Raw genomic sequence first — 27,658 nt, forward strand, 5'->3', positions numbered from 1 at the left:
GCCTCTGACTTACTCTTGTAGTCACAGTACTTATATGGTGAGACCAGTTCAGTTTCTAGTCAATGGTAGCCCCTAGGATGTTGATAGTATAAGATTCAATGATAGTAATGCCATTCAACATCAAGGGGTGATAGTTGGAGTCTCTCTTTTTGGAGAAGGTCATTGTTGGGCACTTGTGGAGCATGGCTATCACTTGTCACTTGTCAGCCCAGAATTTAATGTACATGGAGAACTGAAATTGTGTGCAATGCTGTTTTAATGTCAGTATTACCATTTTGGTGAAAATTAGTCATGATGATTAATACAAACTATAGCATGGCCTGTTTTGTGGGTGAGTCACCTTTTAGCACAGTATTTTGCAAGTTGTACAAAGATTGATTTGCCATGGATGCAAATTGTGATCATGTGATCATTTATGTCACTTTAATTGATAAAAATGAGTAAACTAAATGAGTACCTCTATCGCTAAAATTGCAAGAGCAATGTAACAACGCATGGGTCAAAAGTAACGTGTAAGTTCACCAGAAAATTTCATTGTAAACCATGGGACAATATTATTTGATTCTACAACTGTTCCTAATTTATGTAGGGTGCTGTTGGGAGAATGGGTTTGCCTGGACCAAAAGGATCCCAAGGAGAGTCCATACAAGGACCAAAGGTAATCAAGCTGAAGCTTACATTCCCAATGGAACCCTCATCAAATCCTGATATATCTCATTGCATATTGCATTAATCATTCAGTCCGATTACGACAGAGAGAGGGTAAACTTACATTGCAGTAATGATCTAAAGGGACTACTTTACAACTTCACAAAACAATGGAGGGAACATTGTTTTAAACATCAATTTTGGAGAAATGGCAAAACACATTGTATATAAGGAGAACATTAGTTCAAATCACTTTTATCTTTGAGAATTACTTTAAAGGTACACTGGATTCCTTTTATAAGTGCACATATGTAATGGAAGATAATTTCAGTATCACCGAAGTACCCTGTGTTATTGAGAAAAATTGTAATTAATTTCAACATTGTCAACTTAATCCCTAATCAGGTCATTGTTTTACTCCAGGGAGCTGTAGGATCTCCAGGTTTGATGGGCCCTAGAGGGCCAGCAGGAGAAGGTATACCAGGACAAAAGGTACAGAAAATTAACGTCATTATTAGAATGTTTAGTAAATTATCTGAAATATTAGTGTCACGTAAATCATACATTGTTTGCCTCTTCAAGATAAAATTTCTACCATAGACAAATAAATCTTAAGCTGCCGTGGATTCTTGAAATAATTACACTTTGCCTTTTCCTTTGATCTAATCCTTACATACAGGAGGATAGGATCAAGACTAAGACAATCAGCCCCTCATGATTACCCTAACCCTAACCCTGTCACCACCAAAATTTCCAAACACCAGTTACTGATTCCACATTCATTCCATCATCTCTCTACTGACTAACTCAGAGTGAACCAAACTGTCCATAATTTCATCGCTAAAAATGTGTTGCTGGTTAAAGCACAGCAGGTCAGGCAGCATCCAAGGAACAGGAAATTCGACGTTTCGGGCTAAAGCCCATAATTTCATGTCAAGATAAGCTTCCATCTACATATCTCAGATTAACGATTTGGAATGCAGTGTCATTGTAAGAGTCTGCTCTGCCATGGCACACCTTTTTAAAGTTCACTCATGGGATATGGGCACCACTGGCAGGGCTAGCATTTATTGTTTATCCCTTTCAACATCTGCTGTTGGAATCCACATTCAGGCCTTTGTTACTCTTAGACTTCAGTATTCCAATGCACTTCTGCCCAATGTCCCATCTGCAATCCTCATTATCCTTGGTCTCATCCAAAGCTCTGCTACCCAAGCCTTACTTACACAGTGGTCTTGATCATTAGCTCTAGATCATTGAATAGACTCAAGGTTGATCTAGTAAGGGAATCTAGGTAATTGGGCAGGAAATTTAGCTGAGGATGATCAGCCATGATCTTGTGGAATAATACAGCAGGCTTGAGTAGCAATATGGCCTACTCCTACATAATTTTGTTTTTTCCAATATAAGTTTTTTTTAATTTGCTCAAGGAACATGGACATCAGTGGCTGGGCCAGAATTTACTCCGTGTCCCTAGTTGTCCTTGAGAAGGTGGTGGTGAATGGCCTTCTTGAATCGATGCAGTCCATATGTTGTAGGACTGGTTCATGGATGAATCCTTGGAAAGACATGAATCCTGAACTCTGAGACGACCAAATGATTGCCTGACAATGGCCGAAATCCTGGAGAAGAATAAAATGAGCCCATTGACTGACTGCAACAATAGTCCTTGACTGACTATAAATGTAGAGAAAGTGAGGACTGCAGATGTTGGAGATCAGAGTCAAAAAGTGTGGTGCTGGAAAAGCACAGCCGGTCAGGCAGCATCCGAGCATCAGGAGAATTGACATTTCAGGCATAAGCCCTTCATCAGGATTGGCTTATGTCCGAAACATCGATTCTCCTGCTCCTCGGATACTGTCTGACCTGCTGTGCTTTTACAACACCACACTCCTTGATTATGAACCCCTTCAGTTCACTAAGGATTGCTCCCCTTTGACTTTAACATATGGCCATTTGTTTGAAGCATATGCAATGTGTTTGCAGCTTAACCATCTGGAACATGGTGCAGGTGTGATATTGATGTTGCACAATGCCTCACAGTGACAAATCCACACCTTGTCATGTTTAGTGCTCTGCACTATCACTAGCTGTCTGCTTCTATCTCTGCACTAGAAAGCAATGTAAGCACTGAGGCCAGCAGCCTATAACTAGAGATGAATCAGCCCTGACCTTAGAAAACAATGTGCCCACTCAGAGGCTGGCAGCCTGTTGGTCAGCACTGAAGTTAATGAGTGTGACAGCCTCTAGGTGAGAGCAAAGTGTCTGAGCACCATGATAGCAAGCTAGGAGGCATATGGTGCATGCTCCATCCGGGTGCAAAAGCATCCAGTGTAGATGCGTGAGATGTGAGTGTCCCTGCTGCAAAATGACCTTCAGAAACTTGCAAGTTCTTGAGCTCCAAAGTGAAGTGTTGAAGAGTGGAACTGCCAGTAGGGAACATTCTGCCCCTTATATTGTTAAGTGAGGCTCACCTTTCAACACTTTGCTCACAATCTATGGAAGCTTCCAAGAAACAATTCTTCAAATTTAAGCTCTCATTTTTGGTTAAATGTTACGATATTTTGACTATGTGTCACGGGGTGGGGTGGTTCTCTCCATGAGGCCTAGTGAGATTTCTCACTGTAAACTCACATCATTAGCTACCTACTACATTCCTATAGCACCCCTCTCATCTAGTGCCAGCTGGATTCTACCACTCACCATATCTGAAAGAACATATCACTGCATGGATATCCCAGAATAAAAACTGTTGTGCAACAGAATAAGCACTGTCAGTCTGGAGCTGCCCTGCACAGTTTGTGACAGTTACCCTAGATGTGGCAGAGAAGCAGAGATTAGTGCCATGCTTTGCAGACAGAGACCTGGAGATCTGGGAGGATAGAGTTATGCAGAGCAGAGACAGCTTCTTCTCCCAGGAAAAGGAGACCATGCTATAATATTGTGGCATCTTGGTCCAAATTTTTCATGTGGAGCATTGTGGACTGGAGTAAGGGCCAGCCATTAAGGATGAAGGTCAATGACCACCATCGTCTCTCCAATATTTCACACTCACACTCTCTCTGCCACTTTACCCACCTCCCATCAAAGCTCATGCTCTACCACCCTCCCTCTTCCTTCACACTCTCCGAGATGATCCCCCATCCCACCTACCCTGGACATCATTTGCTCAGGACACTTTAACACTTCTTCCTCCACCAGCACCAACAACAACACCCACTTTCATTTTATTCAATCACTCCATTTTTCTCAATGCCCTGTGAAAGCAGCCCATAAAAGGGCAGAAATAACCAAAACAGGTGGTGGAATGCCCAACACTACCCTCACCACTGACAAGGAGAGGATCCTGCCTCTGACTGATGCTGCTCAAGTCTCTGCCCTGGCTTGCTATCCAAGGACCACCTGACAGAAGGCGATCTCCCTTCACCTGACTGGTAGCTGCTGACAACTATATAACAAGGCAAGGTCGAATTCAGATAGGGTCAAGATGAGTTAGCAGTAAGAGAGCAGGCTAGCAGCTCTGAGATGCAGCCTCATCTAGTCTGTGAGCTGGATGTCTATCCCATAGCTTAAAGTGCCCTTGCAGCAGCATTGCAGTGCTGTTAGTCAGACTGATCCTGAAGACCATCATGCAGCATGGTCCCAGGAGTAGATTGGAAAGGTAACTCGAGGGTTCTGGGAGATGTCGGGCACCATCATCTGTAAATGGAGTGAATTGTAAATGCAGTCGAGTAAATGGAGTGCCACAAGACCTGCCCTCAGAGTTTGTTTCTGAGTATCCAAGATAATGGTCCAGTAGAGCAAGCAGTAAGCTGAAGTCATTAGGTGGTATCAATGTGGATTTCATTAGTTTCCTTATTTCCCCTACCTCCATCTTATCCCAGTGCCAACCTTCCAGCTCAGCACTGCTCTCATGACTTGTCCCATCTGTCCATCTTCCTTCCTACCTATCCGCTCCATCCTCCTCTCCAACCTATCACCTTTAGCCCACCTCCATCTACCTATAGCACTCTCAGCTACCTTCCCCCCAGCCCCACCCCAAACCTATTTATCTTTCCACTCCCGAGACTCCCAGCCTCACTCCTGATGAAGGGCTTTTGCCCGAAAGGTCGATTTTCCTGTTCCTCAGAAGCTGCCCAACCTGCTGTGCTTTTCCAGCACTACACTGGACTCTAATCTCAAGCATCCGCAGTCCTCACTTTCGCCTGGAGTTACTAGGTACCTACTCAGATATTAATGCTGAGAATTGTCAAGGTCTTGATTCCACATGGCATGTGAGAAGATAGGAAGTTCCATATAAATGAGGTGAGATTCTGCATTCATGAGCCCATTAACAAGCAATAATCCCCTTTAATAGACACCTCGCCACTGTCTAGTGAGAATCTTATTTTAAACTGTTTTAAAAAATATAACATCCTGCCATCAAAAATACTGATTTCTCATGTAATTCGCCGAGATTTCTCACCTTACCTTACGTCATTCAGGTCTCTCTAATATTCTGTGCCTTGTTTTTAAATCTCTCCATCACCTCATCCCTGTCCATCTTTGAAAGCTTCTCCAGTCTTACTGGCTCTGCCAAATCACCACCTCTCTAATTCTGGCCTTTCCCATAACTCTGATTTTTAGCAGCTCCATCATTTATGGCCATGCTTTTAGCTGCTCAGGCCTGAACTCCCAAAATCTCTCCTCCTCTCAATCTACCTTCCCTCTTACAAAACAATCCTTCCAACTATCTGCTACTCTAAGGTTTTGGTCATCTGTCTAACAATCTCCTTTTATGGTAAAATTTCAAATTGTGTTTGATATTGCTTTGTGAAGAACATTGGAGTATTTTGTTATATAAGGATACATTATAAGGATACAAGATGTTGTTGCTGAGAGTTTGTGGTTTTCCTTCGACTTTTATGTCAAGAAGCACTTCCTGTCATCACTCCTGAATGGTTTAATTGTAATTGTAAGTTAATGCCCTCTTGTTCCAAACTCCCCCATGAGAGGAAATAATTTCTAACTATTTTATCAATGATTTTAATCATTATAAACACATCAATTATATTACCCCATAATCTTCAAGAAAAGCAAGTCAAGTCTAAGCGACCAGTCATTACAATTTAATCCTGTTTATCCCAGTATCATTCTAACGAAATGTGCTGCACCCATTCAAATGCCACTATTATTCCACAAATGTGGTTCCCAAAACTGAATACAGTACTGGGGTACAGACAGAACCCTGTATAAAGTAATGTAACTTGCAGCCTTTATTTTCCCAGTACCCTTGAAATAACGGCCAAAATGTTATTCTTCATTTCAAACTCTCATTATATGTGGTCTCTAGTTATTGGTAGCTTTGTACTTGGATCCCTAAATTTCTTCACTCGTCCATTCTCCTAGCTTCTAAATCTTTATATAAAAAACTCAGATAGCTTGATCTTAGGTAGATTAAGATGCATGACAACATATCTCTCCTCAGACATGATGGGTTGAATGGATTGCATCTCTGCCCCAATTCCACGGTTCTATAATCCCATGTGTTATAGTATTATCCAATCAATTGATTCACCAATACACCTTTGCAGCTTCTTGATGGCATCTACACTGTTTATGGCAGTACCTAATAAAGTTACTTCAGAAAATATGGACTTATGGCTCTCCATTCCTTCTTGCAAATCATTTAGAAATATGATGAGTAGCTGAGAACTCAGTACAGATGCCCAGGGGTTGCCATTTATCATATACAGAAAAATCAACAAATAAAAACGTAAGGTTGTAACATGACACCGAATGATAACTTTGCATAGGTATTTCTAATATTGCTGCATATTTAGGTGTGGTTTGGTGTAATGCTCCCATTACTAAATCAAAATGTTACAATCTGAAATCAAAACAGAAATGCCAGAGAACTTCAACAGGTCTAGCAGTGTCTGTGGAGAAAGAAACATTTTGAGTTGAATGTGACTCTTTTCCAGAATGGGATTTAATGAAGAATCATATCAAACTCGAAATGTTAATTCTGTTTCTGTCTCTACAGATGCTGTTAGAGCTGAAGCGTTTCTCTGACAGTTGCTGTTTTTATTTCAGATTTCCATCAGCTGTTTTGATTTAATCTAAGTGGCTGTGATTTCAAGATCCAGTGATTTTAAAAATATCAGCTAGGCTAAAACTTCAGTACCCTGAAAGAGTACTACAGATTTGGAAGTACCATTTTACAGATGAGATGTTAAATTATCTGTCCTCTTCAAAGAATGGAAAAAGGCCCCATTGCAGGAAAAGCAGCAGAATTGTCCTGCTACCCTGGTCAACATTAATCCCTCAAACAATTGCATTTAAACAGATTATGTCATGATTTATCTCATTTTGTTCATGAGACCTCAATTTGTTTTCAATGTTGTGAGAAGTGTCATTGATAACACCAACAATGATTCCTCATCACTACTTACCCTTCAGAAGATGTTGGTGAGCCATTATTTTGAACCACTGCTGTCCATGTAGGTACATCCACAGTGCTGTCATGGAGGGAGTACCAGGATTTTGACACAGCGACAGTGAAGGAGTGGGGAGGGCTTCCAAGTCAGGATGATGGGTAACTTGCAAGTATTCCCATGTATCCACCATTGACGGAGTCTTGGTGAATTATAGAGAACTCACATTACTGTTGCTGTACATCAGTTGTACAGTGCATCAATATTTAAAGTAGTCGATGGCGTGCCAATACAGCAGGCTGCTTTGAACTTGGCAATGTCAATCTTCTTAAGTGTTCCTGAGTACAATTGAAGTAGCACTCATTCAGCAACTGGAGAATATTCCATCATACTCCTGACTTGTGCCTTGCAGGTGGTAGGCAGGCTTTGGAAAGTCAAGAGATGAGGAACTGGTCATGGAATTCCCAGTCTCTGACATGCTTGTGTAACAACAACAATCTTTAGATGGTTGATCCAGTTAGTTTACATAGGAGAAAGTGAGGACTGCAGATGCTGGATTACCAGAGTTGAAAATGTGGTGCTGGAAAAACACAGCAGGCCAGGCAGCATCCGAGGAGCAGGAGAATCGACGTTTGGGGCATAAGCTAAAAGAAGAAGGGCTTATGCCCGAAATGTCGAATCTCCTGCTCCCCAGTTAGTTTACGGTCAATATTAACCTGAGATGTTAATGATGGGGTTTTCAACAAACCTATTGAATGTCAAAGGGAGATGGTTTGTTTCTGTTTTGTTAGAAGTGATCATTTCCTGACACTTGTGTGGCATGAATATTACTTGCCATTCATCAGTCAAAGCTTGAAACAGGACTGTTTGGAATTCTGACCAGGAGGGCATTTAATGAGTAAGGTTTTCTCAACTAGGATATGTTCAGATCACCGAGTAAAAAGTGAGGTCAGCAGATGCTGGAGATCACAGCTGAAAATGTGTTGCTGGTCAAAGCACAGCAGGTCAGGCAGCATCCAAGGAACAGGAAATTTGACGTTTCGGGCCAGAGCCCTTCATCAGGAATGAGGAGAGGGTGCTAGGCAGGCTAAGATAAAAGGTAGGGAGGAGGGACTTGGGGAGGGGCGATGGAGATGTGATAGGTGGAAGGAGGTCAAGGTGAGGGTGATAGGCCGGAGTGGGGTGGGGGCGGAGAGGTCAGGAAGAAGATTGCAGGTTAGGAGGGCGGTGCTGAGTTCAAGGGAATCAACTGAGACAAGGTGGGGGGTGGGGAAATGAGGAAACTGGAGAAATCTGAGTTCATCCCTTGTGGTTGGAGGGTTCCCAGGTGGAAGATGAGGCGCTCTTCCTCCAACCGTCGTGTTGTTATGTTCTGGCGATGGAGGAGTCCAAGGACCTGCATGTCTTCGGTGGAGTGGGAGGGAGAGTTAAAGTGTTGAGCCACGGGGTGGTTGGGTTGGTTGATCCGGGCGTCCCAGAGGTGTTCCCTGAAACGTTCCGCAAGTAGGCGGCCCGTCTCCCCAATATAGAGGAGGCCACATCGGGTGCAGCGGATGCAATAGATGATGTGTGTGGAGGTGCAGGTGAATTTGTGGCGGATATGGAAGGATCCCTTGGGGCCTTGGTGAGAGGTAAGGGAGGAGGTGTGGGCGCAAGTTTTGCATTTCCTGCGGTTGCAGGGGAAGGTGCCGGGAGTGGAGGTTGGGTTGGTGGGGGGTGTGGACCTGACGAGGGAGTCACGAAGGGAGTGGTCTTTGCGGAACGCTGATAGGGGAGGGGAGGGAAATATATCCCTGGTGGTGGGGTCCGTTTGGAGTTGGCGGAAATGACGGCGGATGATACGCTGTATACGGAGGTTGGTGGGGTGGTAGGTGAGAACCAGTGGGGTTCTGTCTTGGTGGCGGTTGGAGGGGCGGGGCTCAAGGGCGGAGGAGCGGGAAGTGGAGGAGATGCGGTGGAGGGCATCGTCGATCACGTCTGGGGGGAATCTGCGGTCCTTGACCTTGCGGGAGTGGAGGTTGGGTTGGTGGGGGGTGTGGACCTGACGAGGGAGTCACGAAGGGAGTGGTTTTTGCGGAACGCTGATAGGGGAGGGGAGGGAAATATATCCCTGGTGGTGGGGTCCGTTTGGAGTTGGCGGAAATGACGGCAGATGATACGCTGTATACGGAGGTTGGTGGGGTGGTAGGTGAGAACCAGTGGGGTTCTGTCTTGGTGGCGGTTGGAGGGGCGGGGCTCAAGGGCGGAGGAGCGGGAAGTGGAGGAGATGCGGTGGAGGGCATCGTCGATCACGTCTGGGGGGAATCAAGGACCGCAGATTCGCCCCAGACGTGATCGACGATGCCCTCCACCGCATCTCCTCCACTTCCCGCTCCTCCGCCCTTGAGCCCCGCCCCTCCAACCGCCACCAAGACAGAACCCCACTGGTTCTCACCTACCACCCCACCAACCTCCGTATACAGCGTATCATCCGCCGTCATTTCCGCCAACTCCAAACGGACCCCACCACCAGGGATATATTTCCCTCCCCTCCCCTATCAGCATTCCGCAAAGACCACTCCCTTCGTGACTCCCTCGTCAGGTCCACACCCCCCACCAACCCAACCTCCACTCCCGGCACCTTCCCCTGCAACCGCAGGAAATGCAAAACTTGCGCCCACACCTCCTCCCTTACCTCTCACCAAGGCCCCAAGGAATCCTTCCATATCCGCCACAAATTCACCTGCACCTTCACACACATCATCTATTGCATCCGCTGCACCCGATGTGGCCTCCTCTGTACTGGGGAGACGGGCCGCCGACTTGCGGAACGCTTCAGGGAACACCTCTGGGACGCCTAGAACAACCAACCCAACCACCCCGTGGCTCAACACTTTAACTCTCCCTCCCACTCCCCCGAAGACATGCAGGTCCTTGGACTCCTCCATCGCCAAAACATAACAACACGACGGTTGGAGGAAGAGCGCCTCATCTTCCGCCTGGGAACCCTCCAACCACAAGGGATGAACTCAGATTTCTCCAGTTTCCTCATTTCCCCACCCCCCACCTTGTCTCAGTTGATTCCCTTGAACTCAGCACCGCCCTCCTAACCTACAATCTTCTTCCTGACCTCTCCGCCCCCACTCCACTCCGGCCTATCACCCTCACCTTGACCTCCTTCCACCTATCACATCTCCATCGCCCCTCCCCAAGTCCCTCCTCCCTACCTTTTATCTTAGCCTGCCTGGCACCCTCTCCTCATTCCTGATGAAGGGCTCTGGCCCGAAACGTCGAATTTCCTGTTCCTTGGATGCTGCCTGACCTGCTGTGCTTTGACCAGCAACACATTTTCAGCCATGTTCAGATCACACCTTGTTGATGATGTTGATTCTGCAGTTGGTTCAGGAATCAGTGAGATAACAGAGATTCCCAGTAGTCAAACCAGTCTTGTTCAACCATTGGATCTCTCTCTTCAAGGATAGCATGAGGAAAAGTGGAATGACTGGATGATTGAAGGAAGGTAGACATTCAGCTAGGGAGGCAACATACAGGTTCCAATGTTAGTAATTCTATCTGAGTGATTTGGAAAGGCCTGAGATTAAATCAAAAAGGAAATCACCATCAAATTGATCAAGGAACATGGGATATTTAGTTCATCTCATGGTACAGAAATGATTATTTGTGGAATGATATGGCCCATGATTGCATGATTACTGATGAAGATAATGTTAATGATCTATATGTGAAGGTGCCAGTGTTAGACTAGGGTGGACAAAGTCAGAAGTCACATAACACCAGGTTATAATTCAACACGTTAATTTGAAATTTCAAGCTTTCAGAGAGCTGCTTCTTCATCAGATGAAGTGAAGAAGCAGTGCTTTGAAAGCTTGCAATTTCAAATAAAGCTGTTGGACGATAACCTGGTGTCATGTGACTTCTGACCATAAATGGATGACGATGCAGTTTAAGAATCCAACTGAATTGATTTATTTGATTGTGAAACCAAGGAGGAAGGTGATTTTTATTGATTTTAATACATACTCAGTGTATGTTCTTCTATTAAATAGTGTTCTTTTCTCTACTGCGATAAAGAATAAAGTAAATGGTGTAAATACAAATTAGTTTCTACAGAGATTATTATGTCCTAAATAATAAGTCAACAATAAGAATTTTTGTGATTGCAATTGTGCTATTTTGGTGGCGGGGTAGTGAGGAGGTGGGGTATACTGATGAGCACAGTTGCTGACTTGGCAACTCTGTAATGAATTAATATGCCACTGTAAACAGGTCAGAAAATGTGAGAGGGTGGGGGATTCAATTCCTCATAAATATTATTCATGCATAAGTTGATCCCCCCTACTTTTCGGGTGAAAGTTAGTCTCAGAAATCTGACTTTTCCACACAGGTATATATTGTAATTGTCCACTGCCATTTATGATTGGACATGGTAACACTGCAGAACTGTATGCAGTTGGTTGCCGTGTTTCCTACAACAGTAATTACAGAGGTAATTTTAACCCCAAAATGGAGGTATGTGAGGCAGATAGGAAGTTAAACATTAAAGCTTGTATCTCATTGAATTAAAGAGGTGACTTTCCTTGGCTGACTTCTCTGTTTCAATTTTAACCAATTGTTCAGGCATATTTCCACATGGAAGATGGAATTTGAACCCAGACCACTTGGCCTAGAAGTAGACTCACTATCACTGCATCAAAGAGCCCTAATCCAGCATTAATGTCAGCTGCTTGAGATTCCTGAGCCTCAGGAAAGTGAGCAGGTGAAGTGAGGCTACAGCTGCTACAATGTGCTAATGAATTTGGTAATGTTTCTGAAATGAACAGCATGGTGGCTCAGTGATTAGTACTGTTGCCTCATAGCACCAGGGATCCAGGTTCAATTCCAGCCTCGGGCAACTCTCTATGTGGAGTTTGCACATTCTCCCCATGTCTGTGGGGGTTTCCTCTAGGTGCTCCAGTTTCCTCCCACAGTCTAAATGATGTGCAGGGCAGGTCAATTGGTCATGCTAAATTGCCCATAGTGCTAGATGCATTAGTCAGAGAGAAATAGGACTGGGTGGGTTACTCTTCTGAACGGTCAGTGTGGATTTGTTGGGCTGAGGGGCCTGTTTCCACACTGTAGGGAATCTAATGTCTCAACTTAATGTTGACTCACTTAGCATATCTTCACTTAATGTCATAACTAAAATATATCCACTTAATGTTGCCAGTTTCACTTTAATGTTGCTTGCTACAGACAACCTCTACCATGGGGTGTATGCTTACGAGACCTTTCCCCAATTGCTTCCACTCTCACCCTCAGACTCTTTTTGTCCCAATTGTTGCCCTTAGCTCCTGGCATTGCATCCGCTGTAGGCCTTGCCTGTCACCCTTGCTGTCTATCCTCACCTCACACTCTCAGTTTTTAATCAGACTACTCAGACAAGTTATTATGCACCTCTGGAGCAAGTGGGACTTGAACCCAAGCTTCCTAGCCTAGCGACACCACCACTCCACTCCAAGAACCCTTCTCTACCACTATATAGTTAACCTTCATGGCCCTAAATATTTTTATTTCCATGTTTACTACAACTCAGTGCTTACTTCCTTAGTAAGGCAACGGTTGAAAGCTGGTGGGAGAGAACTTGTTTCTTTTATTGCATTTATATAAAGTATATTAATCAATTGATTCCATCTCATTTAGCATTGAAATTCTATTTAACTTTAACATTTTGCTTCATTAAGGGAGATCGTGGATATAAAGGCGAAAGAGGAAACAAAGGTGACAAAGGGGATGAAGGGCTCTCTGGTTCTAAAGGCGATCCTGTAAGATACTTGTTTCTGTACAAAATGACAATCATTGTCTAATATCATCAATTCAGAGAACATTTAGTGTGCACTGGAACTGATGATTTGTACTTCCTGAAACTTTAGGGAAAGAACGGAGAGAAAGGTGAAGCAGGTCTCACGGTAAGTATCCATCAAACAGAATAATTATATCACTGATGATTTTATATGCACATTTTTCCCGTGTCTTCGTGGGTTTCCTCCGGGTGCTCCAGTTTCCTCCCACAGTCCAAGGATGTGCAGAGCAGGTGAATTGGCCATGCTAAATCGCCCATAGCATTAGGTGTATTGGACAGAGGGAATTGGGTCTGGGTGGGTTACTCTTCTGACGGTCGGTGTGGACTTGTTGGGCTGAAGGGCCTGTTTCCACACTGTAAGGAATCTAATCTAATCTAATCTAATTATGATCCTTTTCTGAGTGTGCAAGCACCACCAAATGAGTTGCTTCTTCCAGAATAGTAATTTTCCCTGAGTTTTGTGTGGTTCATTTGATCTCCTTTTGTAATACTGGTAGAAAAGCAATGGAAATGGCACAGACTGAGCACGAATAGCCACTATTAAACATTTACTCCAGGATTTCCACTAGATTATAGAAGATGACAGGGAGGACATCATGGAATTTGTTCTCCCTGCCCCACTTTTGTGATTACTTTGTCAGAAAAACTGTTTTATGTTTATACTTGAACTTTTTGAAGATCAAACAGAAACAGTACATGGAAAATTAATGTTTAAAAATGGTTTTAGGAACAGAATGGGTGTGAAATCTTCCTGCTGTGATATTAATTGACTTGGAATTTCTTCCAGTATGCTGTCCCAAACTAAATGGAATCCAGAACTAGAGGGCATAGGTTTAGGGTGAGAGGGGAAAGATATAAAACAGACCTAAGGGGCAACTTTTTCACACATAGAGTGGTACGTGTATGGAATGAGCTGCCAGAGGAAGTGTTGGAGGCTGGTACAATTGCAACATTTAAGAGGCATTTGGATGGGTATATGAATAGACAGGGTTTGGAGGGATATGGACCGGATGCTGGCAGGTAGGACTAGATTGGGTTGGGATATCTGGTTGGCATGGATGGGTTGGACCGAGGGGTCTGTTTCCGTGCTGTACATCTCTATGACTCTATGATGGAGGTTTTACCAGTTGGTTAGAGCTGTAAAAAGCTTCAAGTGGCCTCTTTTTAGCTAAGGCCACTTTAAGAGCCAACGCCAGGTACTTATGGGACAGTGGCTGGACTTCCCCAGGATCACGAGCCTTCTAGGCAGAAGCCTGAACACAGAGAGCTACCAATCTTTCAGAAGCCAGCAGCCCATTGAACAGCAGCTGTTGGAGAGGTGGTAATTGCTGATGGCAGCCACAAAAGGCCAAAATCATAGCAGGATCCCAGGGGAATGATGGGTGGACATTCACAATAAAGCATGTCACAGCAAGAGTAGGCTTTCAGCAGGCCACTTCCTTCCTGATGCCAGATTCTTTTCAGACACTGACTGCCTTTGAATGAGAGGTATTAATTACCCATTTAGTGCTGTACAGTGCTCTTCCTTCAGACATAATCTAGTCATGACAGGCAAATGACAGAATACCCACCTTCCAGCCTCCTGCCAGATAAAACACCTTTCACCACCAAAGTTGGCAGGTTAAGAGGGCATTTAAATCTGTTCACCGACTTAAAAAATGAGATAAAATTAGGAAGTGAACAAAAGATAGGGATCTTAAATTGCTTTCATTGCACAGAGTCTATGGTATAACTACAACTGCAACAGTTCCATATTTATAAATCGCATCTTTAAGCAATTTCATAGTATCAAAGAATGAACTGTCCTGTTAGTTCCAAAGAAGTCATATTGAATTTAATATGTCAACTCTGTTTCTCTCTCCACGGATGCTGTCAAATCTGCTGAGTTTCTCGTAGCACTTTCTGTTTTAATCTTCAGAACTCCAGCATCTGCAGTATTTTGCTTCTGATTTGTTCATTCTTTCTCAGTGTTAAAAATTTAATCTGTCTTTGGACACTGATTTTAACCAAAATTGAACACAGTACTCCAAATGTGCCCTCATCAATGCCCTATATAACTGCAACATAACTTCCCAACTTCTATACTCAATGTCCTGACTGATGAAGGCCAGTGTGCCAAAAGTCTTCTTCACTCCCTTGTCTACCTGTGACTTCACTTTTAGAGAACTGTGAACCTCAATTCCTAAATCCCCCTGTTCCACTACACTCTCTAAGGCCGTACCATTCACCATGAAACTCCTACCTTGATTTGACTTCCCAAAATGCAAGACCTCATACTTGCCTATATTAAACTCCATTTGCCATTTCTTGGTCTACTTCCCCAGCTGATCAAGGTCCTGCTGCAATTTTTTTTCCTCAAAGATTGAATTGTACCATCTGGAATGAGGTAATATGTGTCATATTTCAAAGAGTGACCTTATTGTTTGACCTCAATTTATTAAAGGTATTAAGGTAATTCTATTTCTTCTCATCTTTTATTAGCGTGAAGAAATAATCGTTTTGATCAGATCAATCTGTGGTGAGTTCAAATGTACAAATTGACACAATGTGATGTAAACAATTATTCTAACTAAAGTGACCTTCAAAGTTATTAATCCAGGGAACAACATATTCTGAAAAGATTGAAAATAGACATTCAATGCAATGACAGTACTTCTCAGCTGGATGTGTTCTCTCAGAACCAGAATGTAGATATCTTATTTCAAAAGTTTACACTCAAAGCAAGAAGCAAAACACCTCAGAACTGCTGCTGGTTGTCTTTTGCCATCAAAACCAGACCCATAAACTAAAGGAGGCATTACAGAGCAAGCATATGAGAGATATGAAGGGAGACACAGAGAGGGATGCAACTTTTATATTATTGCAGTGACTTTTATCAGAATATGTTTAAAACAAAATAAAATTTGGTAAATACAGCTGTGCATTATTACTTTTAGAGATACCAATCCAATGTCTGTAAAATGGGACAGATTTAAATTGATCTACAATATTATCACATACTGAACTAGTTGTGGCTTTTGGGAGATCTATTGTTAGTCTGAACGAATTTGCTGGCCCTTTCTGGGTATTAAGTAATGCACTGTTTGTGTGTAATTAAATGCTTGCACAAAGCTCCTCAATGTAACTTCATACCACTTTCCAAAATGCGATGTACCATCTCTTCACTGAAGGAAATCTTTCAGTAAACATTGCCTTCAACTGTTCTGGGGAAGGGTCACCTGGTCCGAAATGTTAATTTTGATTTCCCTTCACAGATGCTGCCAGATCTGCTGAGCTTTTCCAGCAAATTTTGTTTCCATTGCTTTCAGATGAGTGACTTTCAATCACCCTTAGCCATTGTTTCATGTATGTGTTATGGCCTTCTTAAAGGGCAATGAAGTGGAACCTATTTTATGATTGAATATCTTAGCACAGCATGCAAGTGCATCTCATTTTGATAAGTTCCAATGTGTTCAGGAAGTTATAACTCAGGAACTCCATGCATTTGTGAAAGTGATGGATTATTGACAAAAATTAAACTTTATAAAATTGCTTTAGATTCTATACCACCAAGCAAATATTTGAAACTTCATGGTTCTTTTGGCAATGAGTAAATTCTGAAATATTGAACAGTGTTTACAAGATCATGTAATGATTTTATTTTCAATTTGTTTTTTTGTATTTATGTATGAGATGAACCATCTGTAAACATATATTTAATATTGTGCTACATTTTAACAGGTGAGTTGAGATAAAGAAAAATAGGTACTGCACTATAGTTATTAAAGATAAACATTGCTTTTCAGCATTGAATCACTGGCATTTATAGGAAACTAAAGGTTTCACATTGTTTCTATTTCCTATAACTATCAAAACAACAACACATAATGATTTTCTTAAAGCTGAGGCCATTTAAAACTCTAGTGCCTGCCATTGTGTAAACTGACAGTAAGTCCTATTTACCCATCATCATTGTGCTCACTGACCTACATTAACTCCAAGTCAAGCTACATCGTATCTCATTTTCTTCGCACTTATTCATTGACTTATGGTTTGCATTGTGGTTCACATTGCTTGTTTAATGCACAAGGATTTCAGTACTCAGTTACAGATTGTCAGAAGGAGAGGCTGGGACTTTATCACAGTGGGGAGCACAGAACAGTTAAGGGGGTGGGCATTGTCACAGCATCAGTGTCACAATATTCTGCAACATATTCCAGCAGTTTATGAAGCAAACATGATGCGCAAGCCTCTCGCAAATGGTCATGTATAAAATTCAAAGGGGAACAGTCTTTATGGTGTCAAGGGACTATGTGATCAGTCAGGAGGTACCACCACAGTCAGTCAAGGAGATTGTCCTAATCAAGTCCAAGGTCTTGGCTGCAGTCAGGAAGACACTGGGCCCTATCAGAGACTAGGGATCAATATTTTGTGGTTGGGCACTGAGTCCCAGTTAATCCAGCAAACTGAGTGCAGTCAGATGATGTACTGTGGAGCGGTCAATCTGGGGAGGGGTGGACTGTTGTCATGGGGGGCTGTCTTGCTAACTTAATCTTGGGGTTGGACCATGGTCAGTATCGGGGATTGCTTGATATGGTCAAGAGGCTTATCAAGGGGCACTCTGTGGAGTCCTGGAAAAGCAGGCAACTCAGACCTGGTGATGGGTTTCATTACATTGGGTTGCTGAGGGAATGATGACAGTGATGGAGGGCAATTGGAAATTACAGCATGGTACCTTGAAGATATGTAGGAGGGTATGGGAGCTCCGGAAAGGGTGGTTAAAAAAGTTCATGATAATGCTGATCCTTACATGAGGAGAGTGTAGGGGCAACAAGGGAATTTACAAAGTACTGTGCATGGGGATAAATTGTGGACATTAGTAGTTCGAAAAAAGGGGCTCAACAGAAATAGAAGAAAGACTGAAAGGTTGTAGGGGCCATAGAGACTGCAGCACAAAAGGGAACATGAAGGAGGGGAAACTCATAGATCGCAAACAAAGCCTGAAAATCACACACACAAACGCCAAGTTGGAATCGTGCCACCTTGATCAAAAGTCACCTGTATGTCTGTGACATGGATTTTTGGATGGGGGGGAGGGGGCTGCTATCATGTTAGCTTACTGACAGACTTTACCTCATCCAATGTAGCTTAAAAATTTCCATTTGAATTATGTTCCTCAGAGGTCTTTGTGGAGACATTATATTGATCTCCTTGGGATGCCTCTATGCCACACAGTGTGCGGGCATAGCATGAGACTTCTTTGTGATGAATGTGAGAGCTTGAAGTGAATTAGCTTTATTGTCACATGTACTCAAATGAGTGCAGTGAAACATTTATAAGTCACCTTTTCCAGTGCTATCTTAGGTGCAAAGGTACCTAGGTACAATTCTCGTAACAGAATGGAGAAATGAAGGAAAAGGTTGCATTATATTTATACAAAGTATGACCACAGGTCAGAAAAAACAAGAAGCACAGTTGAAAAGACACAGTCTCTCTGTAAAGGATCTCTGCAGCAGTTCAGCACAGGGGGCCTCCACATGACCTGACAGCAAGCGGCCCCCGTATTCCATGTTGGAACACCAATCTCGCTCCTGCACCAGGCTGCTGGGTCACTGTCCTCCTCGCTCTGGGTTTCGATTTACCAGCATCCCCGCTCCAGTCACTATCTCCCTGTGTCCCCCGCTCCGGCTGCTGTTTCCCGGTGCACCCACTCCGGCTGCTGTTTCCCGGTGCCCCCACTCTGGCTGCTGTTTCCCAGTGTCCCCCACTCTAGTTGCTGTTTCCCGGTGTCCCCCGCTCCGGTTGCTGTTTCCCGGTGTCCCCTGCTCTGACTGCTGTTTCCCAGTGTCTCCGCTCCAACTGCTGTTTCCCAGTGTCTCCGCTCCAACTGCTGTCTCCCACTGTCCCTGCTCCGGCTGCTGTTTCCCAGTGTCTCCGCTCCAGCTGCTGTTTCCCGGTGTCCCCTGCTCCGGCTGCTGTTTCCCAGTGTCTCTGCTCCAACTGCTGTTTCCAGGTGTCCTCGCTCCGGCTGCGGTTTTCTGATGCCCCCATTCCGGTTGCTGTCTCCCACTGTCCCTGCTCCGGCTGCTGTTTCCTGGTGTCCCCGCTCTGTCTGCTATTTCCCGGTGACCCCGCTCCAACAGCTGTTTCCCGGTGTCCCCCACTCCAGTTGCTGTTTCCCAGTGTCCCCGCTCCTACTGTTGTTTCGCGGTGTCCCCGCTCTGACTACTATTTCCCGGTGTCTCCCGCTCCTACTGTTGTTTCCGGCATCCCCGCTCCGACTGTTGTTTCCAGGTGCCTCCGCTCTGACTGCTGTTTCCCGGTGCCTCAGCTCTGACTGCTGTTTCCCGGTGACCCCGCTCCAACTACTGTTTCCAGGTGTCTCCCGTTCCAGCTGCTGTTTCCCGGTGCCCTCGCTCTGACTGCTGTTTCCCTATGTCCCCCGCTCCGGCTGCTGTTTCCCAGTGCCCCCACTCCGGCTGCTGTTTCCCTGTGTCCCCCGTTCCGGCTGCTGTTTCCTGGTGCCCTCGCTCTGACTGCTGTTTCCCTATGTCCCCCGCTCCGGCTGCTGTTTCCCAGTGCCCCCACTCCGGCTGCTGTTTCCCTGTGTCCCCCGTTCCGGCTGCTGTTTCCTGGTGCCCTCGCTCTGACTGCTGTTTCCCTGTGTCCCCCGCTCCTGCTGCTGTTTCCCGGTGTCTCCGCTCCAGCTGCTGTTTCCCGGTGTCCCCCACTCCGGCTGCTGTTTCCCTGTGTCCCCCACTCCGGCTGCTGTTTTCCAGTGTCCCCTGCTCCTGCTGCTGTTTTCCGGTGTCCCCTGCTCCTACTGTTGTTTCCCGTTGTCCCCTGCTCCGGCTGTTTTTTCCCGGTGTCCCCGCTCCGACTACTATTTCCCTGCTCCAACAGCTGTTTCCCGGTGCCCTCGCTCCAGCTGCTGTTTCCCTGTGTCCCCGCTCCGACTGCTGATTCCCGGTGTCCCCCGCTCCGGCTGCTGTTTCCCGGTGTCCCCCACTCCGGCTGCTGTTTCCCGATGTCCCCCACTCTGATTGCTATATCCCAGTGTCCCCCACTCCGGCTGCTGTTTCCCAGTGTCCCCCGCTCCGGCTGCTGTTCCCCGACATCCCCCGCTCCGGCTGCTGTTTCCGGGTGTCCCCCCTCTGGCTGCTGTTTGCTGGTGTCCCCGCTCTGGGCACTGTGTTCCCACTGACTGCTTTACAGGCTGGAGTTTGGAGGCTGTGACTGGGTGTGACTGAGACGAGGAGAAGGGAGGAGAGAATGAGGAAGAAAAATATCGGGCGAAATGGACGATCTCTGTCTGAGGTGTCCCACTCTGCCACTTCATACAGGAACGTCAGGGCTCAGGAGTCTCTTTAATAACGTGTATTATATATCTGACCATCTCCACAACTTAGCTGCGTATGCACCTCCTGTGGTGGTCACTGTGGCTGGAATCCTCGTGACCTTGAATCAATTCCCAAGACAAGGTTAAAGGAGACAGCAATGATAACATCATCAGTAAACTCAGCAAGAACTGCATCTCCAGAGAGACACACAGCGGGTGAAGATCCACTGGAGGCAGAAGAGAATGATGAGAGTCCATATTTACAGAACGTTCTGTCATTTTCATCAATTATCTGAGACAGTGCGAGCCCTAACTGAGGATGTCCTGGGCTGTCACCTCTGAACTGTGTCATGTGCTGGAGCAGGATATGTGCTGAGAAGGACTGACTGCCAATCCCATCTTGGTGGCTATCAAGGTCACAACTGCATTGAATTCTTATGCCAGTGACCTGATTCAAGGAGCACCTGGCAATGCATCTCTCAGCCCTCAACCCATAAATGCCTCAAGGATGTTACTAATATCATTTTTGCCAAACACACCATTTCTCATCCTTCTCCCATGATATTGACAGTCAAGTAGTGAAGGTATTGGAATTCTTCAGCATCACCGCTTTCCCTCAGGGGTGCAGGGTTCTATTGAGAGTGCCCTATCACCAACCTGCTCCATTAATACAGCAAAAGCTTCCATTCTGTCAATGTTCAAACATTGATGCCAAATCTTTTGAGGGGGTGATCTGTGCCAGATATCCTGGGAGCTGCCATTACATACCAGAGAACTTGAAGGTTCCTGCCTCACTCCTGGGTCCTCTGGCAAGTCAGGGATAGCTGCTGGGAGACAAAGGGTACCCCTCCAAATGTGACTAATGCCAATTTTTCAAAAACCTTCAGAATGAGCAGAAGGAAGATAACATGCTGCCAAAACTTCCACCTGAGCTGAAAATGTGTTGCTGGTTAAAGCGCAGCAGGTTAGGCAGCATCCAAGGAGCAGGAAATTCGACGTTTCGGGCATAAGCCCTTCATCAGGAATGAGGAAAGTGTGTCCAGGCAGGCTAAGATAAAAGGTAGGGAGGAGGGACTTGGGGGAGGGGCGATGGAGATGTGATAGGTGGAAGGAGGTCAAGGTGAGGGTGATAGGCCGGAGTGGGGTGGGGGCGGAGAGGTCAGGAAGAAAATTGCAGGTTAGGAAGGCGGTGCTGAGTTCGAGGGATTCCACAACCACAAGGGATGAACTCAGGTTTCTCCAGTTTCCTCACCTCTACAAAAATTTCCACCTGGGTCACATTAGAACAGGCTACAAGCCTCATTATGGTGAGGTTTCAATCCCTGTCCTAGTTCTTGTAGGGGCCTTGCAATTATTCCAAGAAAGGATATATTTCATCAGTGTGACATGTTGGGACGTTTGAGGAGGATATCCTGAATGGGAGATTGACTGCAATGTTTTGAGGAAGAAGATGAGGTTGAGGATCAAAACATTGACTGGAGAGCTGCCCAAGAGCATAGAAGAGCAATGCATTCTCAAGCCTGAGAAATCAGAGAGAACTAACTGGTACTTGCTTCCAGGAAGAATTCACAGAGTATGGACTTCATTTAACATTCTATTGACAATAATGGTAAGAGGCTTCGGCTTAGCGCAAATCCTATTGCTTTTGCACTCCATGGCCTGGTCTACTGCTGAATAATTGTCTTTTTGTCCATCTGATTGTAGGCTTGATACCTTCAACTGATAACTCACACCTAAATACTAGTTTTACACCCACACACTCCCTTTCTCTTGCTCACACATTTTTTCAAGTACACACACTCACTAATTCTCACACACACTCACTTTCTCACACTCACTCTTTCACAAACATGCTCGCTCACTCTCATATGCTCTCACACTCACATAGACAAGTATGCACTTACTCTGTTAGTGAAGGAATACTCAATTGATGGCAGCCAGGAAAATCTGAAATCACTGAGATAATTAATTTCTTGCCATTAAGTATAAAATTTCTAACATATAGCTTCAGGAGCTCCCATGTGGGGAAAAATGCAGCACATGCTGTATCAATTGTGCAATATAAGTCTAAGATCAAGACCTGAGATGCAGTTAAAAGGGTTGTAGCTGCTTAGTTACAATGTTTCAGCTATCTCCATACGTGTTAGAACACATTAGGTGTGATCTCGCTATGTCTGTGGAAAGTGGGTTTAGCGTGATGGACATTTTGTGTGCAGAAGTATGTTTCAGTTGTTTTTTAAAATATATTTGTTAATTCATGTCTGTTGTCTTGTTAAATATTTAATTTAAATGCTGTAGTGTCTATGAAGTTAATGCTTTCCTTCAAAGGCACAGACACTGAAAATAGCACCATCTGCATCACCCTCTCCCAGGCCCTTGTCATTTCATAATTCTCTTTAGCTAGAAATCCATGACACTCTCATTTAATGTATTATATTTTCTATGGTTTCGGTTTCTGCTAAAGTGCTTAACTCTCCTATTTCTAACATGAATGATAAATGGGTTAAGCAGCTTAAACAGTTATTAAAATAATAACTTTTCTTTCTGTTTGTGCTCTGGCTCCCATTCCTATAATGTATATCTGGAATCCCCAAAGAGTTTGCCATTGCTCCCTTCTTGTTTATCATCTGTATACATTTCTTGATGATATTATCTGAATGTACAACATCGATGACACACAGCTCTTAAGTTATTACCACCACAAGGTCTCTGATTTGTCACAAAAATAGAAATTGCTTGTGAAACTTAGCAGGTCTGGCAGCATGTGTAGGAAGAAAACAGAGTTAACATTTCAAGTCCAGTGACTTTTCATCAGAATCCAATGTGATTTGCTACATTGCTTGTTCAGTATCTAGTACTATAGAAGGAGAAAATTCCTCTGATTAACTTTCAGGAAGACTGAAGCCATTGACAATAGTCCCAATTCCAGATGCCACTCCCCTAGCGTTAATTCAACCGCTCCTCCTGTTATTGACAGGGGCTAAACCAGATTGCTCTGGTTTCCTATTTGACTCTGAACTGAGCATCCAATTCCATATCCTTTCCTTCACTAATACTGTCTATGTCCACTTTCATCCTTTCATTGGTTTACCCAGGTCTCATTTGCCCACTTATCCTCCAGAAACTAAAGCTTACTCAAATATCTGCTGCCCATATCCCAATGTTCACCTAGTCCAATTCACCAATCGTTCCAATCCACATTGGTCTACTTTGGTTCCAGGTCTAGCCACACCTTAATTTAAATTCTTGACATTACTTTCAAATCCTTCTAAGGTCATGCCACATCCTATCATTGTTTCAGTGTCTTACAGATCCTGAATTTTCATCACTGTTTCCAGCCCTGAGCAACTAATGCTCTAAGCTTTAGAATTCTCTTTCTCCTTCCTCACTTTCTACCCTCCAAAGTCTAAGACATTTCATAAATCTTAGCCCTTGGAGAACTTTTGGTTATGTGTCCTAATTTCTTTTCTTGTGGCTCAGTGTGAAATTCTATTCAACTCCTGTCCTGTCAAATGCAGGTGGTGCATCACTCTGGGTTGTTTTGCTATGTTATGATTTAAAGTTGTTATTGCTATTAAAGAATGTCATACTAAGCACTGAGTGTTCATGAACTGAGTACTAATGCCAATAGTGAAAGGATTAATTTGTGGTCTCATGTACACAATAGGGAATCTGCCAGCAGGACAAACCCATCTCCAGCCTTTACAAACTACAAGCAAGAAGTTCACATTGAAATCACGGAATCACTCCGACAAATATAACTTCTAGGATTTTTTAGCTTCTTGCGTTTTTCTTTGTCTGAAAATCTAATACTTAACTCTCTTATTTCAGGATGTGGGAAGAAATGCAAAGAAAAGCCTTTGGAACTGGTATTTGTGATTGACAGTTCTGAAAGTGTTGGGCCAGAAAACTTTGCTATTGTTAAAGAGTTTGTCAATGCCCTGATAGATCGAGTTAGCGGAAGCAGTGAAGCCACCCGGATTGGTGTAATACTTTACAGTCATAAAGCACAAATAATTACTCACTTACAGCAAGGTGCGACTTTGGAAACTGTCAAGAGAACAATTCAAAACATGCCATACTTAGGAGAAGGCACCTACACGGGTACAGCCATGAAAATGGCAAACCAGGTTTTCAAGTCAGCTCGAAAGGATGTACACAATGTGGCAATAGTGATAACCGATGGGCAGACAGACAAAAGAGATTTAAAGAATCTAAATGTGGCGGTGATGGAAGCTCACGCAATGGGCATAGAGGTGTTTGTAATTGGAATTGTTAGTACCGATGATCCTTCATACTCTGCCTTTAAGAGCGAAATGAACCTAATTGCATCTGACCCTGATACGGAACATGTTTATCTAATTAATGACTTTAGGACTCTTCCAAGTAAGTATATAGATAAAGGAGTTCTAAAAGTAAATACATTTTATCATTTCCAATATTTTAATAATGAAAATTATGTACATGCAATTATAATAATAGGAGTCTGTCTTCATCCTTTGTGCCCATCAAGTGTGGTTCGTCCAGGAAGGTAATATCTTTGCAACAAACTATTCATCCAATTTTCAAAGATCTTGTGTCATTTAAAGGTACAGTCTGATGGACCAATGACAGGCAAAACAAAGACCTCAGTGAACACCACAAATTATCATTTGGTGATGTTGTTCTAATACTGGCCTTCGCCAGTAAGATTGGGCACAAAGGAGCAGCAGGTCCTGAGACAGCTGGAGAGATCAGTATTTTTAAATATCACTAAGCTTTGGAATGCTTCTCTGAACCTTGGACTGCCCTCCCTATCTCCTACCCCTTCTGTACATCACTAATGTCATTTCTTGAAATTATTTCCAATTTCCCTAAATCAGAGCCTTCTGTTGCACTCACTCAATTCCTGCTGTTCGGCTGTTTACAATTGATGTTAGGTTTGGGTAGGAGTCAAGCCTCCTGTTATTAAAATATGCCAGGCCTCACTTGATAACTGGGATGAAGCCTGGGCCTTATTCATATGCTACAATCCCTGCCCTAGGTCTGCAGTCTCAATGAGACCAATTATTTCTGCGCGATTATAGTTACATGAACGCTAGCCTCCAAAATTGCAATTAGCTTTATCATAAATCAGCAAAGCTGCTAAAACATTTGATGAATGAAGCTGTATTGTCATGATAATATCCCAGCAAGTGTTGTTGTTTATTGGCAGAAGGCCATGTGCTTCCAATGGTAAAGGAGGGAAAGCTAGTGGGAGAATTATCTCAGGCTGCACTCTCAAATTTTCTTGCAGCTGGTTTCAAGGGATCTTGATAAAAGTCCAGAAACTGATCTCCTACCCAGACAGTTTTCAGCTAAAGACGGTGAATAGCCGATCAAGAGAGAAATGAAAAACAAAGCAGTGAAAACTCCTTAAAAAATCAAATATTTAAGTTTCCAGATTGGATAATGTCTCTGAATGCTCTTTTCCTGACTTAGAACGATCACATTTTGGACAATTCCTGTTACTGATTGGAAAGGTTTTTTTAATATAATGTGTGCTTGTCCCATTTCAGTACTTGAAAGTAAACTGTTCCGTAAAATCTGTGTGCTTGAGAACAACACACTGTTCAGTTCAATTCCTAGCTCCGTACTACCCCCTGGTGTGACACCAGCTTTTGAAGTAAATCATCAGACACCAGGCCGTGACAGCATACACACCGAAGAAGAACATGAAGTTAAAACAATAGAAGTAAGTAAAAAGGAATGACAAATACATTTGACATTTGATGACCCTTACATCTACATGGAGGTGAGATGGGTGAGGGGTGGGTGGGGGTAGGGGTGGGGGTGAGGGGGGGGGTGCGCTAATCATATCATGTCATGTAATCATGACATTTTAACCATCCTCACTTCCCCAAGTTTGTTTTGTTGGAGATTATCATTCTTTGCATTTGTATGGTGCATACTTGCCAGTACCAGGCAGTATTATGTACTCAGATCACTGGAGTGGAACTTGTAACCGCAACCTTATGACTCAGAGACAGGAGTAGTGGTATTGAGTCAAAGCTGACACAAGGATGCCAGAGAGGTCATAGGTGAAAGTGTGACTTGAGAACTGGGAGTGGAAGCATTGCAGAAATCAACTCTTAGCTCCAGAGCCTGGGCATTGAGATCTGTTATCCATGTTCTAAAAGGAATGCTGGGATATTATTGGCTCATTTGGAGGCACTTAGACCATCTTGAACGGTATGATACAAATTAATCCACTGCCACCTTTAATTCTATTGAGAAAAAGGGATGCAACATATTACATCTACATCTGGAGCGAGTGACTGCAGCACACACATCTCGTGGAAAAGTATGCTTCCAGTACAGTCAGTGCAGCCTTGGGAAACAGCTTTGAGACAACAATGAAAAGCAGCTTCTGAGAGATTTGAATAGTTCAGATACCACCTTAGCATAGCACCAGGATAGGTTTTGGAAAAATATGGAGAGGAAGTGATAAGAAGAAGCATGTGCTTTATGTATACAATAAAGTTTATTTGTGCTAAAATTTCCATTATGCCGAGAGAGGGGTGTACAATAAATACTTTCCAAACAGTGAACCTAACATGCTTTGAATGACCCCTGCTTTCTGCTAGTCCCAGGGAATGATTTTCAACCATCACAAACCACACAAGCTAAAATACATTAGCCAAGGATTTTAAAATTTGAAAAAGCACTGACATTCATCTCTATCACACACAAACATATACATAGCCATGCACAAACAAATGTACACACACATACAAAATTAAATTTTCAAGCACTCCTCACAAAATGACCTGTCTTTTCTGTGTGTTTTATGGATGCAAGAACAACAAGAGTGTTCCTTCCAACTCCATAAAGATTACTGACTTCCAGCCCCTCACTGGCTCCACCCATTTGCTTCCCTCATAACCACTATTGCAGTCTTCTTTGGGTTTAGAATCAAAGAAACTCTACAGTGTGGAAAGAGGCCCTTCAGTCCATCGAGTCTGCACTAACCCTTTGAAAAGCATTCCACGCAACCTGCACATTGTTGAACAGTGAGAGGAAACCGAAGCCTCTAAGAAGGGAGCAGAACCTACTCTCACATCCTTCTGTAAACGGACCACTTCCCATGCTGGGAAATGTTTTAAATAGGATCACAACATGACAGCACCCTACCCTTCGATGACAAGTCTGGCAGATTTCCTGGGCTGGGAAGCCTCCACAAAACCCAAGCAGACATGGGGACAACATGCAAACTCCACACAGACAGTCACCCAAGGCTAGAATCAAACCAGGGTCCCAGATGCCATGAGGCAAAAGTGCGAATCAGTGAGCCACCGGGCCACCCCTTCATGGTGTCTTGTCTCCATTTTAATGATCTACTACCTCCCACATCAGAAAACCACCTGATTTAACATCTTGGCTTGGCAATTGACCCACTCAATGCAGTGGAGACCCAAA

General features: G+C 43.9%; 1 protein-coding gene across 1 annotated transcript in view; it reads left to right on the forward strand.

Moving 5' to 3' along the window:
- Positions 1–27,658, forward strand: part of LOC132815691 (collagen alpha-1(XXVIII) chain-like) — a 238,398-nt gene that overhangs the window by 195,267 nt on the left and 15,473 nt on the right. Inside the window, exons 27-33 of the mRNA XM_060824756.1 lie at positions 590–658; positions 1,072–1,140; positions 12,785–12,865; positions 12,974–13,009; positions 15,385–15,421; positions 24,053–24,607; positions 25,759–25,934. Of these exons, the coding sequence (XP_060680739.1) occupies positions 590–658; positions 1,072–1,140; positions 12,785–12,865; positions 12,974–13,009; positions 15,385–15,421; positions 24,053–24,607; positions 25,759–25,934 (1,023 nt within the window). The remainder of the gene's footprint in view (positions 1–589; positions 659–1,071; positions 1,141–12,784; positions 12,866–12,973; positions 13,010–15,384; positions 15,422–24,052; positions 24,608–25,758; positions 25,935–27,658) is intronic.

Source organism: Hemiscyllium ocellatum, chromosome 5, assembly GCF_020745735.1.
Source record: "Hemiscyllium ocellatum isolate sHemOce1 chromosome 5, sHemOce1.pat.X.cur, whole genome shotgun sequence".
Lineage (NCBI taxonomy): Eukaryota > Metazoa > Chordata > Chondrichthyes > Orectolobiformes > Hemiscylliidae > Hemiscyllium > Hemiscyllium ocellatum.